General features: G+C 43.6%; 2 protein-coding genes across 7 annotated transcripts in view; both read right to left on the minus strand.

The window, feature by feature from the left end:
• Positions 1 to 223: 223 nt before the first annotated feature.
• Positions 224 to 19,195, minus strand: part of KCTD6 (potassium channel tetramerization domain containing 6) — a 41,045-nt gene continuing 22,073 nt past the window's right edge. The window contains exons 2-4 of one of the 5 annotated variants that reach the window (XM_038566033.1): positions 18,481 to 18,566; positions 2,897 to 2,966; positions 224 to 1,636 (exon numbers count right to left, since the gene is read on the minus strand). In XM_038566033.1, coding sequence (XP_038421961.1) covers positions 950 to 1,636; positions 2,897 to 2,966; positions 18,481 to 18,503 — 780 coding nt within the window. In that variant the 5' untranslated portion in view covers positions 18,504 to 18,566 and the 3' untranslated portion in view covers positions 224 to 949. Of the gene's footprint in view, positions 1,637 to 2,896; positions 2,967 to 5,438; positions 6,044 to 7,544; positions 7,567 to 9,944; positions 10,021 to 13,826; positions 13,963 to 18,480; positions 18,567 to 19,195 lie in introns of those variants that run through there. The other 4 variants (XM_038566035.1, XM_038566034.1, XM_038566032.1 and 1 more) reach the window with 4 other exon arrangements.
• PXK (PX domain containing serine/threonine kinase like) overlaps positions 17,339 to 19,195 on the minus strand; it is a 111,420-nt gene continuing 109,563 nt past the window's right edge. Inside the window, exons 18-19 of one of the 2 annotated variants that reach the window (XM_038566019.1) lie at positions 18,481 to 18,566; positions 17,339 to 17,531 (exon numbers count right to left, since the gene is read on the minus strand). In XM_038566019.1, coding sequence (XP_038421947.1) covers positions 18,529 to 18,566 — 38 coding nt within the window. In that variant the 3' untranslated portion in view covers positions 17,339 to 17,531; positions 18,481 to 18,528. The remainder of the gene's footprint in view (positions 17,532 to 18,480; positions 18,567 to 19,195) is intronic. The other variant, XM_038566018.1, reaches the window with a different exon arrangement.

Genomic DNA, 19,195 nt, shown 5'->3' on the forward strand with positions numbered 1-19,195 from the left:
GAATATGCACTCTTTTAGACAAGATGATTAATTCCATCCATTCCTGCTCCAGTAACACAGTAGATTCTATAAACTGCCTCCTCAGGTTCTACTGAGTCCTCTGGAGTCAAATACAAAGGTGTTATAAGCAGGATATACTGGGACATAAACCAAACAATACATACTTTAGGCAAGAAATATGATGTCCCCCCCCATAAGTAATAATAATCAACAAATACAAACCTAATTTTCATATTTCATTTTTTATTAGTTTTTTTTTCTTCTTCTGGTAGACAGTACACTTGGGAATTATACTGCACCAGGCATAAGAAGTAAGAGTTCTACCACAGGGACATTTTGTATTCAGAATCCAATATAAATATTTCTAGTCAGACATTTCCATGGCTACAGATATTTGGTTGCTTGATTTATATGCATAGAAAGAAACAGTTGTCATAACTGTAAAAAGCAGTACTTAACAAGTACTTTTAAATGATTGGAACAGTTTTCCTTTAATATTACAATACTTCTTATTGGTTTGGAAACTAGGTCACCCTACATGATGTTTTGATTTTTCTCAAAGGCATCATGAATACTCTGTTTATTCTTTCATTCCTGCATTTTTAGCCTTCTAGTTGAGTTAGGGACCATTTAATCAGAAATCATTATAGCACTGTAATAAAAAAAGCTCTGTTAAGAGTAGATTATATACCATAATGATTTTCATACTTCTTTTTATAAAAAAGGTATCTGGAGGCTCCAAACAGGCACATGCATACTCAAGGTAAAAGGAACAAAACATAGAGGAGTCTGCTAACGCACAAAACTTCCTTCTGGTCCTCAATGCCTTCAAATAAATACAAATATTAAAAAAAAAAAAAAAATCCCACACTGTGATTTAAAAAAAAAAAAAAAGTCTCTTCCATGTCCTGGAGAGTGAGTTTCCAGGAACTTCTCCCAGGCTTATAGATCAGTCATCGGTCTTCCGGGCCAGCCTACAGAAAGTCCAGTTGTGCTCCACTGTGTTCTCGTTGGCCCGCTCACTCATGTGATGCACTCGAGTGTTGCGGATCGTGAAACCTTGTTTCGTAATGTATTCCATCAGGTGGACCCGGAGAGAAACTTCCTGGTGATAATCACAGGGTCCAAAAGTAAAGGAAACCTGGCAATCTCTGGTGTCCATCATATGCTTATTCCACTTCGTGAAATAGTTTGAGATACCTTCTAGTAAGGAATGGACCTTAGTGGTGATGGTTAATTGGGTTATGATGACAGCTACTGGATTGGAGTACTTAGAAAGCTTCCGAGTGCTAGATAATTCCACAACCTCTTCAAAAGTATCCATAGGATACAAAGGCTTAGGGTCATTGAGACACTGAATCAAGGGCTCAATCTGATAAAAATCTGCTTCTTTCCGAAGCAGATCAAATTCCTTAAAATCCAAAGGTAAGGTCAATTCTGAAGTTCTTAAGAAGTTGAGAACATATCGGAAAAGAGGTCCATCTCGATCAATGAAGTAATTGCCTTGAGGGTCTCGAGCTGTGGGGAAGTCCCCCCCAAACATAGCTCCAAGCATGGAATCCGGGTAACGCGTCAGTGTGGTCAGAGACGTTGTATACAAGTGTCCACCTACATTTAACGTGACTGGGTCAGTCATCTGAAATTTTTAAAAAATGATCAGTCATCTGAAATCTCTTAAATCCTAACTTTGACAAACTAAAAAAATTAATAGTAACAAGCAAAAGATTCCTTCAGGCTATAATGTATTTAGCAGTCCTATAATACAAAATAGCTTTACTATCAATGATAAACCTACCCAGATAAAGGGATCTAATACTTTCTTTCAATAGGAAAAGGGTAAATCTAATTCATTAAAACCTTACACTAAAAAAAGAAGAGCATGACTTCCAAAGCCATTTAATTTCAGGTCCAATACCTATAGAGAAGTTTTTAGGTCAGAGTATACTATGGGAAGAGAAAAGCCAAGCTAAAATATACCCATATAAGTTTTTTTCTGATTAAAAAAAAAAGAGAATTTCCTTTTTCTTAATTCAATTTAACACATACTTCTTTCATTTTTCCCACTCAAAAAAGGGGAACAAATCATAAAATTTATTTTAAAAATAAAAATTAGTGCAGACCTACTCTTTATAATTTCTCCATGGAAAATACAGTGCCAAATACTAACATAACAATATACTAGTCAACACAATCTTATATACCCAAAGGCTAACAGCAGCTTTCAAATTTTATAATCTGATACTGTATTCACTTTTGTAACATTAATGTTGCAATCTGGCTTTTAATTTTGAAAAGCTAGCTTCTCTACATAATACATACCTTCCCTTTTAGAAATTATATTTAAGAAAAAAATAAAAATAAAGACAGATGGACTCCAGGTACTAGACAAGTGAAATATTTCTTTGATTAAAGGATAAGTAAAAAAAAAAAGAAAAAAAAAAGGATAAGTAAAATAGGAAGACCAGCACATTCAAAAAAAAGTACAAGTGGAAAAAAAAAAAGTACAAGTGGGAGAAGTGGCAACTTCTCAAACTTCAACTTTCCTAACACAAGAAAAATCCTCTGTACCATTACCTACTAGACCATTTTAACAGTTACTACTCTATGTAGGGTTTTAAGAGTGATATACTTTGAAGACCTTTAAATTATTATGATCTCTCTCAAGTAAGTGATTATAAAAAGTCACTTAGAGAGCTCATATTGACTTTGCTTACATAAAAAGACCAAACTAAACAAAAACACCCCAAAAATAAACTCATTAAGAGGGGAGAGGGTGTTATACTAATTTATAACTTTCATTCTTTGAAGATGCATTATACCTAAGAATACAGAAGAAGGGGGAAAGACACAAAAATTATTGGCCAGCCTTCAAAATGCATCTGTAAAAGCATCTCACCATATAGCCCCAGTCTCCATTATCCATCTGCTCCAGCGCTGCGTCTTGGGGAGCCCAGGTTCCAGGGAAACTTGGGGGGAGAAAAAGACATATGACAGAGCATGTAACTACGAAAACAGAATGATTCTTCCACCCAAAAGAGCAGGCCAAGCATCGGGTAACTACTCATCTTCACTCAACCAAAACTGGCTACAGGGCAAAGACCTGGAGAGGATAGCGTTCCTCTTAAGACTGTCTACGCATGCCTGAGAGATTGACGATCTTTAGAGAAAAAAATTATCCCATGCTTAGGGAAGGAGAAGGAGCCCAGTAAGTACACCAGTCATTCAATTTCTACCTATCCTTTCTCCCTCTGCCTGTGTCTCTGCCTCTCTCTCTCTCATGAACAAATAAATAAATCTGTAAAAAAAAAAAAAAAAAAATTCTACCTACCCTCTCTGGGAATTCAATTTTTAGAATTTCTACAGGAGAACATTACGGTTAACTGTACAAGCTTATCCTGGTGCAAACCTACAATGATCCTTATCAAAAAGGTGATTTAAGGAAACGGAGAAAGAGAACTCTTTTTCATCCATTTCAGCTACACAACCAAACATCTCAGTAAAAGCATTAAAAGTCATAAACCTCCCAAGACACCAGTACACTTTCCAAGAGAAATACATCAGAATGGTATTTCTTTTATAACATTAAAAAACACTAATTATGCTTTTAATAACGATAGATTTCATTTTGTACAATAATCAAAACAAATAGAAAACAATTTAAATGCCAAATCATTAGAGCACAATTTGGGACAAAAAGAACCTTTGAAATCTGGTTGCCAGTCATTCAGCCGGCATTTATGGAGAGCCAGCCTGAAGACATTGATAAACACCCAGATACTAATGATGCCAGTTTGAATTTATTTTTATCTACAATTCAAAAGCACTTAAACACTTTCCCAGCTACAGAATTGCTTTAGTCAGTCCCCTCTCACACACTTCATTCTCCAAATCAACCAGCAAAGCAAACTGCAGAGCAAATTTCAAAAGCTCTGGCAAGAGACAGTAAGAAACGTGAACTTATCGGTATTTATCCAGGAAAAGCACTGGCTTTTTATATGGTCTTTGAACAAATTCACTTTTCCCACTTTTAGAGAAATCTGGCACACTATTCCCAGAACAGGCCCTGGCTACAGAAGATCACAAAGGCTCTTTCTCAAAAAGGTCACTCAGGCATGTAGAGAACATTTGCATAGCACAGCATGGGCTGAAATCAGAGCCTGAAGCATCTATTTTTCCACCTTGCACATTCTTCAAAGAAAACAAGCTAAAATGTGGACCAGACAACGTGCCGTCAGGTTTAATTCTCCATACTCAGCAGCTGGATATAGATAGACCTCCACATGCTACAGGGTGAGAAATAGAACAAATGTCAAATTCAGGGGGGTTGTGACAACCTTTCATTCCTCTGACTTGCTTCATAGTATTTGAAGTAAACAGAATCAAGAAAACAGGCTTTACCAATTTATATTATGAACATCTGATTCAGTTACGATACAACAGAAAGATCAGTAACTGAGCAATTCAAAAGGCCAGTCATCCGAAATAGACTCATCTTTGGTATCTTCCCATCACCCAAAGTATTCATTCCTGACAGCCTCAAAAATAATTCAACCAACATTTATTAAAGGTCAACGGGGTGGGTGGACGATGTGCAATGTAGAGACACAAAAATAAGAAAGAAACAATCTTTGCCTTCATGGAGCTTTCTATCTGTGAAGAAAAACAACATGCAACAACTGTACAGAAAAGTGCTACATAATGGATGGACTAGCAGAGGCCTTCAGGAAGATAAAACAAGAACACTTCCAAGTGGGCGACTTCAGGAAGAGCTCACTCAGGAGAACTCTGAAGGAATATCTGGACAACCTGAGAGAAGGGATTCCAAAATTTAAATAAAAAGATATTCTAAAATGTAAATAAATTTTCTCCCACAACATTCCTGATACAATAATCAGTGCATGAATTACCATCCCCATTTCAGAGATGCAAAATAGAAAAAAAGCAGATTAAATGACTTGCTCAAGTTTTCCCACAGTTTGGAAAGTAACGGATTAAGAACTTGGATTTTCTGGGATGCCTGGGTGGCTGGCTCAGTGGTTGGGCATCTGCCTTTGGCTCAGGGCGTGATCCTGGGGTCCAGGGATCGGGGATAGGGTCCGCATCAGGCTTCTTGCATGGAGCCTGCTACTCCTTTTGCCTGTGTGTCTGCCTCTCCTTCTCTGTGTCTCTCATGAATAAATAAATAAATCTTTAACCAAAAAAAAAAAAAAAGATCTTGGATTTTCTGACAACTAGTATAGATCCTTCTATAAATCCCCTCTTTGGGTGGAAATTGAAAGAACAGAATCCAGGAAACAAGAAACTGAAAGGATTAACTATAGACTCCCTAGCAGGTGGATTTTATTTATAAATAAATTTAATAGTAACTAAGTCTAAGTGAGCAGTCACAATGGGCTTGTAAAAATTCCCCTGAGGCAAAAAAGCAAGCACCTACTCACAAGCACCACTGTCTCAAGTAAAGAACTCCAATCCATGAATATCCAAATGGTTAAATGAGAACTGGGAGACCAAAGACAAAGGAAAAAAACAGACATCATCAATGTTACAGGTGTTATGCAAGGTCTGTCCACTATTAATCCTTTTCTCCCCCCTTTTCTACTGCTAAACCAAAATAAGATAACTTCTTAAACAATCATAAAAAGAAAATTAGATGACTTGGAGTCTGTTCCACAGCAAAAGCCCAGGTTCTGCTCCGATTCAAAGATGTAATGAAACCCAAGCTTAATAATTCAAGAAATCAATTATGGGAATCTATATAAGTTCGTGTTTCTTTAAAAACACCCCAAAACCTCCCTACATTTGTGTATAAGATACAAATACTCAAAATAAAATAAAGTTACTATTAGTCATTTCCAATAACAATGACTAAACTGTCTTAAAAAACCAAACTGTTCACTAAAGAGCCCTAAGGGGAAAAAACAGTATTGATCAGTTTAAATTTTATCCCTACTCCTTACTTCTAAACATCCTCTGTGGGGATGCTTAATGCTTAGATACTGCAAGAAACAAACCAAAAAAAAAGCAGTTAGATTCCTGGTCATCCAATAGCTGAATAATCAGCCTCTAAACTGATGACTAGGGATCCCTGGGTGGCGCAGCGGTTTGGCGCCTGCCTTTGGCCCAGGGCGCGATCCTGGAGACCCGGGATCGAATCCCATATCAGGCTTCCGATGCATGGAGCCTGCTTCTCCCTCTGCCTGTGTCTCTGCCTCTCTCTCTCTCTCTCTCTGTGACTATCATAATAAATAAAAAAAAATTAAAAAAAAATAAAATAAAATAAACTGATGACTATTAGGAACATCTCAGAGACAATACAGATGAATGAAATAAAACATAATCTGAAAGAATTTCTGGGATAGCGTCAATCTCTTCTACTAAATCATTTTTCAGAGCTGCTAACATTTAGAAAATGATTCATTTGCTTTTCATCTTCTCTCTCTTCTGGCACAGTCTCCAATAGAGGGTTTAATGAGAAGTTAAATGACCACAAGACAGGCAGCAGAAGGAAGATCTTGAAATGGGTATCAAATGGGCCTGTTTTACTTGATGAAGACAAAGAAAAATCTAATATTCCAGAAAATCTGCCAGGAATAGGGATTATGAGGGTAACAATGAAAAACTTATTTCTTTAAAGTGACTATCCTAGGGATCCCTGGGTGGCACAGCAGTTTAGCGCCTGCCTTTGGCCCAGGGCGCGATCCTGGAGACCCGGGATCGAATCCCACGTCGGGCTCCTGGTGCATGGAGCCTGCTTCGCCCTCTGCCTATGTCTCTGCCTCTCTCTCTCTCTCTGTGTGACTATCATAAATAAATAAATTTTTAAAAATAAATAAATAAATAAAGTGACTATCCTTACTAAAGATCATTTTAAACAACTGTAAATGCAACCAAGCACAATTATAAAGTTCAAAGAAAGGCTTCTGACCCTTGAAAATCAGTCCTACCTGAAAGTATCTCACCTACAGTGCAAATAAAATTCTTGTGGAAACAACTGGCTGACCATTCCCAAAGAATATAAAACAGTACTGAAAATTCACCCACACTTAAGCTTCAAAGGTTAATTATGACTAATGTGTAAATTCTGACAGAATAATGTTAGCAGATAATTAAGCGAAGGAAAACACACACTAAAGAATTTATAAAAGCCTTAAAAGAAACTGCTAACAATTTTCTAAACTAGCAAATCTGAAAAATCCACAATCCAACAAGTTAATAACTTACCTAAGAACCTAGACCATTCTCCTCATCACTGCAGAACTGCAAGCAATCAAGCTTTTGGTTATGATGAACTAATTCTACATAAATATTCTGGGTTTATCATTTCTGCTACAGACTAAAACTAAGCATTCTCACAAGCAAAATTCCTACTTCTATATAACAACTTATCCATCAGAATGCACACCTCCAAACTCGGATAAATAATAAAAACCTGTAATTACTGCCTTCCCAAAGTTTCTAGGTAACCCCTGTAAAATGCCTTTCTACGGAAATCTTTGTGTCTGGCATTCAGAAAAGAAGACTCAATAAATTCCATCTATACATACCTCAAAATTCCATTTGTATGGAACTCCTCAGTTCTTGAAACATAGGAGTTTGAAAATGAAATACTTTTTATAGGAATGAGTTCAGCGACATCTAAAGGAATCTTCTGGGTTAACATTTCACATATAGGCTGACACAAGTAGCCAGGCACACAAGGAGAAAGTGATTATGGTGTTAGGGTGTCCTTACCAACACAAAAATAGATTGTTTTTTCCTAAAATTAATTATTTTTTCTCCTTCCTCTCTCCATGTAGTCTAGAGGAAACGAGGTCTAGGTTGAAAAAATGACCTTAATACTAAAGAGTTGTCACAAATAGCCACAAAATCAAAACATACCTCTTATCCTCAGTTTCTACAAAATAAAATAGTATAATACCACCTTCCCAATCATAATGATACCATACAGGCGTAACACAAAAGGAAACAACCAGCCTACAGGGTCCTAGTCCTAAAAGATCAGGACTAGGGTTCTGAAGTCACATGCAAGCCAGTGCAGAGGAAAAGAGAACTGATGACCAGCGAGCCTCTGCATCCCACTTCTACTCCTTTTATTCATCATGAGACCCCCGAGGAAATCCCTCTTTAAGTCCAGCTTCTTTGCAGAAAAAGAAAATAAGCAAGATCATGACTAGGAAACCATGTGCTAACTGGCAAGTATTACACAAACGTGAAGATACTAGTGGTGGTAGCATAAACAAAATTTGGGTTGGTAAATTGAGAAACTTCAGGAGTGTGAGCACGAGTAATTTACAGCCCTGGCATGGAAACAGAAAAAAATATATGGGAGAAAAGGCCTCTTAGTTTGCTTCCAATCTCCCCAGGTCCTCCTTTCTCCAGAGCTCCAGAAGGGAGAATTAATTACAGGTAAAGGGGAGCAACCAGCTTTTATAGAGACCACCAGATATCTGAGCTCTCGATCACAGAAGGGACTTCTCTAAAGCATGACTCAGGATTATCTATAAGGTAAAGCCCCATCCAGATAAATATGCATATTCCATTTTAAAATAGACTCTAAATACCAAAATCCGAGATAATACTGAGGGACCCATAGACGGATTCACCCTAGGATTCCTTTATGTACTAATGCCTTGAGTAAAACATGACTTGTGTAAATGTGAATCACACACATCTCGGGAATGGCATCGATGGCAGTCCTCACCAACTCAACGCTTCGTATCTATCGGCATCACGTAAAATGAAATACTGGCATGGACCGGCAGTTCTCGACCAAAGAACAAGTTCTCTCCCAACTACCAACCCTGCAGATAAAACGATTTTTCCTTTTCCTTAGCTACATATTTGTTCATTTGAAAACATCAATCTTGGGATCGGGCCTGTGCTAACTGCTGTGCTACTAGCTCTCTTCCTATTCTGAGATCGCACCTGGGCATCTGTGGCAGGGGGAAATAAATAAATAAACAAACAAACAAATAAATAAATAATAACTAGATAGATAGATAAATAAGTTAAATAAATAAATAAATAAATAAGCAAGCAAGCCAGACGAGGGGGAAAAAGGGTAGGAGATACCTGGGCCCACCCCAAACATTCTTGGCCAAGCCAGGTCACGGGGCGGGGGGGGGGGGGGGGGGGTCCGCCTGTCACTCAAACCTCTTCTATCACAAAGTCCTAAAATCGGATTTTTATCAACTTGGTCCAGAACTATACTGGAACAGAAGAAACGTGACAACTTCAGCAGAATATCCAGAGGATCTGTTTTCGTTTCTGCTGTCCCACACCCTCAGGCACAGCCTCCACCGCCGCCAGCCTGGCAGGTGCCTCGGGGCTCCCCATCACCGCGGTCATCTATCACCTCCGACGTCCACCACTGGAAACGCCAAGACACACACCTCCGAGCGTAAGGGACTCAGCTGCACTCACAGGGTCGTCTCGGGGGGCGGGGGGGGCAGAAAATGCCCTAGAGCTGGGTTCAGAAGCCCTGCCATAGCCTTTGAATTAGGGCAATTGGTGGCTAATAGGCGCCACCCCCTAAAACAATCCTTTTCGGGCAAAAGTCGATGTGTCCCGGTCCGGGCCACGCTTCGCTGCTGCCCCACAGCCAAGACCCCCACCCCCCACCGCACCCGGCCCGGGCGGGGCACGAGATGCTCTCCGGGCCCGGGCGGGGGGCGCGCCCCGGCGACGCGAGCCCGGGGCCCCCGAAGCGCCCGGCCCCGCCCCAGCCCGGCCGCCCGGCCCCGGCCTCCGGCCCCCCGGCCGCGGGCTCGTGCCAGCCCCGGAGCGCGCCGCCCCGGCTCCCCGCGGTGCCCTCGGCGCGGCCCGCCACCGCCCGGATCCCGGCCGCTCCGCGCGGGCTTCTCCTGTGGCCGGCCCTCCCGAGCCCCGGGCCCCCGAGCCCCCGAGCCCCCGGGCCCCCGAGTCCCGGGCCCGCCCCCACTCACTGCGCGGCGGCGGCAGCTGCCCGGCCCGGAGACGCGGCGGCCGGAGAGCGGGAGCGCGAGGACGAGCGAGCCTGCGCCCGGCGGCGGCGGCGGCGGCGGCGGCGGCGACGGCGGCGGCGGCGGCAGAGCGGACGACTGAGCCCGCGCCCGGAGTTGCGGCTCCTGCCGCCGGGCGCGGGCGGCGCCTTCCCAGCAGAGCCGCGGCGCCGCAAGCGCGGGCGCCCCCTAACGGCGGCGCGGGCGGGAGGCCGGAGGGCCAAGAAGGCCGGAGGAGCTCAGCCGGGCGCAGCCGGGGCCGAGCGGTCAGGCTGGCTCGGCCGCAATCCCGGAGGCCCCGCCCCCGAGGCGCCGAGGCCCCGCCCCCGAGCCCGCCCCCTGCGCCCCGCCCCCCGCCGCAGTTTGGAATCAGCCCAACCCCCCGCACTTCTCCCTGCGGCCTCCGACGCGGGTCCTCCCCGCTGTTCCTGCTGTTTCCCCAACGCGTATGGGGCCCCGGCCGTGTACAGCGGCCACCAAGACGGAAGGGAGGGGAAGACAGGCAAGACCCAAGCAAACAGGCAGGAGACAAAATAATGACAAGTTGTAATTCTAAGTGCTGACGGTGAGCGAGAGGAGGGGCCTCTGCCTCGCGCGGGGTGGCGGCCAGGACCTGGACGCCCAGCCTGTGGCCAGAGCACCTGGGGGGGTGGGCAAGCCACCCTGTGATATCGCCCATCTAGCCTGCTGGGCAGGGTAGGGAAGGGCAGGCGGGGAGTAGGGCGGAGCTGGCTTCAGCAAAGAAAATGACCGGTGCAAAGGCCCTGAGGCTGGAAGCCTCAGGAAGAAGCTGGCCCTTGGTGAGGCTGGCGCCAGTATTGTCCTCAGTCCACCACTACAGAAGCCAAGGTTGCAGAGGCTAGGAGATTACCTGAAGTCTCAGAGCTAACTGGTGGGCAGGCATAGACTCCTTCCAAATCCCATTCTATTCCCGCTAACCAGATCTCTGTCCCCTTTCAGGTAGGACCAGGTAAATGATGTTGGTTTTGTCCTTTTCCCTTCTCCACCAGGATAACCCGTGGCTCTAGGAACTCACCTGTGTTTCATGTATACATGTGCCTGGGTTGGCTCTGGAGTTAAACTGTTGGGGTTTTTTAAAGATTTTATTTATTTGAAGAGCACGGCAGGCAGAAGGGGAAGCAGGGCCCCAGCAGAAGAAGGAGTCCAGTACTGGGCTCAATCCCAGGACCTGAGGATCAGGACCCAAGCGGAAGGTAGATGCCTAACTGACTGAGCCACCCAGGTACCTGTGGGGTTTAACTTTTATCAGCATGATCATCACAGTCATCTGATAATTTGGTTTTTCTCTGAAAACCCAAATCGATAGATTAAATGAATGGCATATGCTTCATGAACATGATTTAGTGCTATATTATCATACTCAAAAAGACCAGATGAGGATACAGGAAAATATGTATGAAAATAAGCCATGCACAAAGTGGTATATGTGGTATAATCCTAACTTTATATTTAAAAATACAAATATGGGATGCCTGGGTAGCTCAGTGATTGAGCGTCTGCCTTTCACTCAGGGCATGATCCCAGGGTCTGGGATCGAGTCTCACATGGGCTCCTTGCAGAGAGTCTGCTTCTCTGTCTTTGTCTCTCTGTGTGTCTCTCGTGAATAAAAATAAATAAATAAATAAATAAATAAAATACAAATATACATAGACAAAAATTTTGAAGAAAATAGATCAAATCATTGATCATAGTTATCCAGGTACTAGGATGGGAATGTTAGTGGTTTATTTTAATGTGCTTCTGAATTTTCTGTACTTTCTAGAATGCATAGGTAACTGAATTTATAATCAGAAAATATGATGAGTTTATAGTTTTTACACAAGAAAAACAATACCAAAATTACCCAGCACTCAGATTTTCAGGATTTGGTGCCACTGAAAATCCAGAACTGCCTCTTGGTATACCAGTGTCCTTAGAAGAGTTATTTCCCTTTATAGGGTTTCTGTTTCCTCAATTAAAAATAGAGGAATTAATTTTGTCAGTTTTCTCAGAACTATTCCCATGTATCTCTTGTAGTGTTTATTGCTATTATAAATTATATTTTCAAATCCATATTTTCTAATATATTGATGATTACTGAAATGTGGTTGGTTTTTATATAATAATATTATATTCAGCAAACTTGAACTCTTTTTTTAATTCTAATAAGTTCATAGCCTCTCTTGAATTTTCTGTTAAATAATCATAGAGTCTGCAAGTAATTACATTTAGCATCTCCCTGTCCAGCCTTTATTTCCTGTCTCTTGTTTTTTACTGCACTGACTAAAATCTTCAGCATGCTGTTGAACAACAATGACAGTGGGGATTTCTATCTTGTTCTTGACTGTTTCTAATATGTTACCCTTAAAGATAGTGTTTGTCATAGTTTTTTATTTTTATTTTTTTTAAGATTTATTTATTTATTTATTTATTTATTTATTTATTTATTTATTTATGGTAGACAGAGAGAGAGAGAGGCAGAGACACAGGAGGAGGGAGAAGCAGGCTCCATGCCGGGAGCCCGACATGGCACTCAATCCAGGGACTCGATCTAGGGACTCCAGGACCACCCCCTGGGCCAAAGGCAGGCGCTAAACCGCTGAGCCAACTAGGGATCCCCGTCATAGATTTTTAATAGATACCTTTTATGAGGGTAAGGAAGCACTATTCTGCTTTATTAGGAATGGGTGCTGTACTTTATCAAATATGATATTTTTCCCCCTTATCCAATGGTGGATTTTGTTTTATTAAACTGTCTACACATTCCTGGAATCAACACACCTTTGGTGATGTGTTATTTTTTCAATATACTGCTAGGTTGCATTGCTAATATTTTATTTAGAGTTTTTGCATTCATATCTATGAATGAAATATGCCTGCTAATTTCCTCCCCTGTTCTCTCCTTGTCTGGTTTTGCTGTCACAGTTACAGGAGCTCAAAAAAATCAAAGATTGAGTATTAGGGCCCCTGGGTGGCTCAGTGGTTGAGCAACTGCCTTTGGCTCAGGTTGTAATCCTGGGGTCCTAGGACTGAGTCCCACATCAGGGTCCCTGCATGGAGCCTGCTTCTCCCTCTGCCTATGTCTCTGCCTCTCTCTCCATGTCTCTTATGAATAAATAAATAAAATCTTTTAAAAAAAAAGATTGTCTATTCACTCTACAGCTTATATAAGACTGAGATTTTCTGTAGTTTGGATTTTCTATAGGGTTCTCCTGTAAACCATCTTGGTTTGGGAGTTGGGGGTGGAAAGTGTTTATACTGACACCCCAACCCACAATATTCAATCTGGCCTCAATCTCTCCACCTAAATAGCTCTTGTGGGGCCACCAGGAATCTGTTGCTGAATCTGAAAGATCCTCCTCAGTTCTCCCTCACTCAGGCCTCCCTGTAGTGATACTGTGACCACATCCTCTAGGAGATAGCCTCTTCCTATGGCTTGTTCCAGTTTCCCTCCTTCCTCTCAGATTCATGGAGATGCTCCTCCTCTTGCTCTACCAGCCCCTTCTGCCCAGGTTTCTGGCCAAGGCCATCCTCTCCTGTCTACCCATTTCTGTGGACTGGCTCAGCCACCTCCACGGAGTCCATTATTATCTCTAAGCCAAAAGATTCCCAGATCAATACCTCCAGCCCCAGCCTCTCTCCTGAACTCCACTTACAGATGCTGCATATTCTATGGCCCCTACTATGTGCCAGGCACTGTGCTGAGTGTTTCTGCCTTCTGGATCAGTTCTCTATTGCCACATAATTAATCAGCCCCAAATGTAGGGGGCTCAAAACATAAACATTTCTTATCTCATAGTTTCTATGGGTCAAGAAGTTAGAAGTAGTTTAGGTAGAAGATCTTACAGTCTAGATGTCAGCTGGGGCTGCAGTCAGCGGAAGGTTTGGCTGGCACTGGAGAATCCACTTCCAAGATCACTCAGGTAGTTTTTAGCAGGAAGCAGTGGCCCCTCTTCACCTGAGCCTCTCCCAACAGCATGGCAGCTGGGTTAGCCCCCAGCGGGAGTGATCTAAGAAAGAAAAGCCTGAAGCCACGATGTCTTTTATAATGTAGCCTTCAAAGTAACATACGTGTAGTCTCTCAGTCTCACAAACCAACCCTTTTACAGTGTGGGAGGGCACCACACAAGGACGTGAGTACCAGGAGGTGGGGATCACTGGGTATCTTGGAGGCTGCTCACCACACCCTCAGGAACTCTGAGGATAGACTTCCCACATCATTCCAGGGTACAGATGAGAAAAGTAAGGCAAGGAGGGGGAAAGTCATTGACCAAGGCCACACAGCCAAGTGGGAGAAGAGAGATTTGAACACAGCTCTGCCAGGCTCCCCTCCTCCAATGGCCGTCACCAGTTTCTTCACCTTCTCCATGTGCAAACCTGAACCCTGTCAATTTGCCACCCCCAAACCTCTCAAGTCCCCAGCTCAGCTCAGCAAGTGGTGCCACCGTCCTCCCATCTGTCCAAACCAGAAGCTTTGAGTCACGCCTGCTCCTCCCGCCCCCTCACTTCCCAGTGCCGGATAACCCAGCCCTGCCAAGTCTTCCTCCTCAACACAGCCTGGATCCATCTCTCCTTCTCTCCATCTCCACCACCATCACGCAGGCCCAAGCCACCAACTTGTCCGCCCTGGACGTCTGCAGGAGCCCCCTCCCTCATCCCCCTCATTCTCTCTGCCCCCACACTACCCATCCGCCCTCTTCTCTTCAGCATGAATCACCTTTAAGAACACAAAGCTGGGTATGCCACCCTGCCTGCTTTCAACTCCTTCAATGGCTCCCATTGCTTTCAGGATCCAGCCCAAATTCCTTCCAGTGTGATCACTTGCTCACTTCTCCAAACTCCTCCTCTGCACCCGCTTCTCCTCAGGGCCCTGGCCCCTCTGGCCACATTTCAGTATTCAGGACCCACTGTGTATTTTATTTTTTTTTTACTTTAGGCCCTCCATTATGCTATTTCCTTAGTCTAGAACATTCATTCCCCAGCCCTCAGCATCCCTGTCTCCTCATCCTTCAGCATATTGTCATCTCCTGAGAGAGGCCTTTAATGACCTCCCAGCCAAGCTGGTGCCTGCCAGCTATAACTTCCACAGTGCCTGTCCTCTTGCCCAACCTCACTGCCTCTCAGTTGAACCATGAGCTCTCTGAGAGCCAAAGCTGTTTCCATCTGGCTCAGAAGAGCACCCTGTGTGAGCACCATGGGCCTAGACCTTAGTACATACTCGACAGATGTGCCAGTGTGGTGCATTCTCTCTACTCCTCCCCCTCTGCAAGGAACAATATTCAGTTCCTTCGGTGAAGTATGGGGACCCCCACCTCCAACTTTACACATGCTGTTCCCTCTAGAGGAATGTTCTTCCCTCCTGTCCCTCTATTTACTCAGCTAACTCCTATATCTTCATCAGGAAACTAGGGTTGACAGATTCAGCAAATGAAAATAACACAATGCCCAGTCAAATCTGGATCTCAGATAAGTAACAATTGTTTTAAGAAAATTATGTCATAAATACTGCATTAAATACAAGGGTCCTGTATTTCATCTGACAACCTGAGCAGAAACTAGCACCACTTCCCTCCTCTTTTGGGAGATTTCCCTGACCTCTACCCTACCCTCTTAGGTCCACTCAGCCCCCAACACCTGGGCTCCCAAACCACACCCCTGCTTACCCCCAGTGAGCATAAAGCTCATTCTGTTTTGAAACTGACCTAGAATGTGACCTCCGTGACAGAGAAGATTGTGTCTCAGTCCTCATTCAAAGTGAGTTTTCATCTGGGACAAAATCCTGGCCACAGGAAATGGTCAACAAGGTTTACTGAGTGGACAAATAAAAGAGTGCAGAAGAGATAAAAGTAAACAAGCTGGGAAAAGGAAGCAGCATATGAAATTTGGGCCAAAACACAGGACAAATCTCTGGGATGATTGCCTGCAGTGGGGAGCTCCTCTTCCCACCTTACTGCTACATCTGCCTCATCTCTGTCACTTAGAGCCCCTATATACCTACCCGCAGGGAGCCTTAGAATGGGTAGAGCAGAAATGCAAAAAACAAAAAAACAAAAAAACAAAAACAAAAAAACACAGTCTGGGGGCACCTGGGTGGCTCAGTGGTTGAGCCTCTGCCTTTGGCTCAGGTTTGATCCTGGGGTCTGAGATGGAGTCCTGCATGGGTCTCCCCACAGGGAGCCTGGTTTTTGGCTATGTCTCTGCCCTCTCTCTCTCTCTCTCTCATGAATAAATAAATAAAATCAAGAAAAAAGAGAAAGAAAGAAAGAAAGAAAGAAAGAAAGAAGAAAGAAAGAAAGAAAGAAAGAAAGAAAAAGAAAGAAGAAAGAAAGAAAAAAGAAAGAAAGAAAGAAAGAAAGAAAGAAAGAAAGAAAGAAAGAAAGAAAGAAAGAAAGTCAGTCAGTCTGTGGGGGTGCCTGGGTGGCTCAGTCAGTTAGGCGTCTGCCTTCGGCTCAGGTCATGATCCTAGTATCCTGGAATCAAGCCCTGTTTCAGGCTCCCTGCTCAGCCGGGAGGCTGCTACTCCCTTTCCCTCTGCTCCTTCACACTGTGCTCTCTCTCTCTTTCAAATAAATAAAATCCTTTAAAAAAAGCCCCCCCCCCCCACACACACACACACAAACAAAAACAAAGAAAGAAACAGTCTGTGTCCCTTCAGGGTTTGCTTCTTCCAAAACAGTCTCTTGAGCATTCAAATGGGCAGCCTATAGGGTACAGGAAAAGGGGTAGGGGGTAGCATGTGCCTCAGCCTTAAATTAGAAAGAGGCTGGGAGGATCCCCTGAGAAGGGAGGTGCCTGCAAAAGTTATAGGGTGCTGCTCCACTGCTCAGAGAGCTATTCAAGTCCAACCAGACCACCTGGGGGCTAAATCTACATTCAGCCCACGTGTGGCATTCCAATTATCTCCCACACTCCTCCCACACTGAGGACAATCCCTAGATTCTTATAGATAATCTGGACCCAAAACGTTGCTGAGCTCTTTCCAACTATTAAATTTTGAAGGGCCAAGGACCCTGCAGCTAATGGAGAAGCCCACTACATCTGCCTGTCTTGCTAGGTGGGATCCATCTCTTCTGTGTGTCTGTCCCTTTCTTGCCCTCAGTCCCCTTTGGTCCTTGTACCACTGGTTTCACCGGCCAGGTTCTCCTGGGGCAGCTAAAAGGCATTCCTTAGACTTTTACTCACTGGCTGACCCAATTGAGAAATACATTTCTAAACCATCTCCCCACCCCACCCCTGGGGACCAGCCCCAATCCCTCTGCACACTTGCCCCAGCCTCTAGGCCACCGCTTGGCACAAGTGACCCTTGTAGCCAGTAGTTTACAATGCCTCCCCCACTTCCAGCCACAGAGACGCTTTAGTAAGTTTGATGAGAGCATTTTTCCTTTTTATAAGGTTCCTAATGACCTATTATTTCTCATCTTCTCTTTAATCAGCTTCCAGAACTCTGCTGGGAGCTACAGAACCAGGGGGAAGAATCTGGTTCTCACCAGCATTGAGAGAGAGGCCCTGCGGTTGTCCTCGGATATCACCATCCTCTTCACCATTATGATTCTGTAATTAGAGAGAATGGATCTGACATTAGACCAGGAATCAGAAGCTCTGGCTTCTGTCTTTGGTCCCATGAGTGTCTCAGTGTGCCACATCTGAGAATGTCGTGGGCCTTGAGAGTCCAGAGGGAATAAAGCCGCCTGACCATAGCCTGGGCAGCTGGAGTGCAGGAGGCAAGGCAACCCCATATTATGAATTCCCATTCTCCCTGACAGCTCAGTGCTCTAAACGCCTGTCAATAACACATTTCTGGCCTTGGTCGTCTTCCCACCTCATTTCTAATCCAAACCACTTCCTCTGCATATGTTTGTTAGTTTAGCAAGGGCCATATCTACTTGCAAAGCACAGCTTCTGCCTCTTTGCTCTCCCTCCCAGGCTAGATCCCTCCAGGTGCTACAGCCTCTCTTTCCTGCCATATCCAAGGTCATCTTCCTGCTGGATACCTACCCCCCACTCAGTCTAGTGAGAGGACATCCATGCACCCCCACCCCCACCATCCATCCAAATGCATCTATTTTGTCAACGAGTTCTTTTTTGGGTCTCTGTCTGAAATATGGTTGCTTACTTTTAGAGAGCTCTTATGTTTTACACAAGGTCCAAAAAACAATATTAGTAAAGCTGCCTTAATCTGTTAACATTCCAGGAGCTTCTGAAATAAAAGGTATGATTAAAAGGCAGGAATGCTATTTTAAGCCTATTAAAATGTCCCTCCGGTTTCATGATGAAGGTAGGGGTTCCAACACCTCAATGGCTAACAGTGGATCCATTGTTATCTCAGCAAAAATGTGAGCATCATGTAGAGAAGTAACTATAGTAACCATGTGAAGAGCCATGATTCGGGTTTCAGAATTCTGTTACACATGTCACTTATTTCCTGTCACTGACGTCAAGTCCCAAGACATAGCAAAGCACACTGGGTGGGACTCCAGCTTATTCTCTGGTTGTGACTTACCAGCAGTGTGGGCTTGGACCCATTCAGGAGCCCCCAGCCTCAGTTTCCTCAACTGCAAAATGGTAGAAGACAACATCTTGGCAGGGCTGTTGAGACAATGAAATTAGAGAATGAAAAACTCTGATGATGCAGTGCTTGGCATGAAGTCGGCACACAATAAATTGGTAGCTCCTATTATAATAACTAATTGCTATACTGCTGATTTGGAAAGATAAATATAGAATTGCGACTCTGGCAGGCAGCAGAGGGGGGACATTTTGAGACTGATGATTTGATTGTTCCACCAAGGCCTCTTCAAACATCCGTTTATTTTGGTTCCAAGTTGAATATTGTCCACATTGATAATTGCTGTGAATAATTAAGAAACAATGGCTTTCACTGACATTCTTATAGCACTTGGGTGATTAGCTAAATATATCTTCTTATAACCCTTTCTATACTAAGACACATAAAACCTAAATCCCTCACATCATAAAACTAAGTTGGCAGGATGATGTCATAACACAAAATAATAAACAGGAAAGTACCTCTTTATTCGGAAGTTATGGTGTCCCCCCACCAAAACCCCATCTTGGCTGATTTTTTTTTCTTTTCTCTCTCTCTCTCTTTTTTAGTAAAATTTGTTACTGGGGTATAATGTTCACATAGGAATGTGCACAAGGCATAAATGAACGGCTTGATGAATCTTCACAAAGTAAATGGACCGGACCCTACG

The sequence above is a fragment of the Canis lupus genome, chromosome 20 (genome assembly GCF_011100685.1).
Source record: "Canis lupus familiaris isolate Mischka breed German Shepherd chromosome 20, alternate assembly UU_Cfam_GSD_1.0, whole genome shotgun sequence".
NCBI classification, from domain to species: domain Eukaryota; kingdom Metazoa; phylum Chordata; class Mammalia; order Carnivora; family Canidae; genus Canis; species Canis lupus.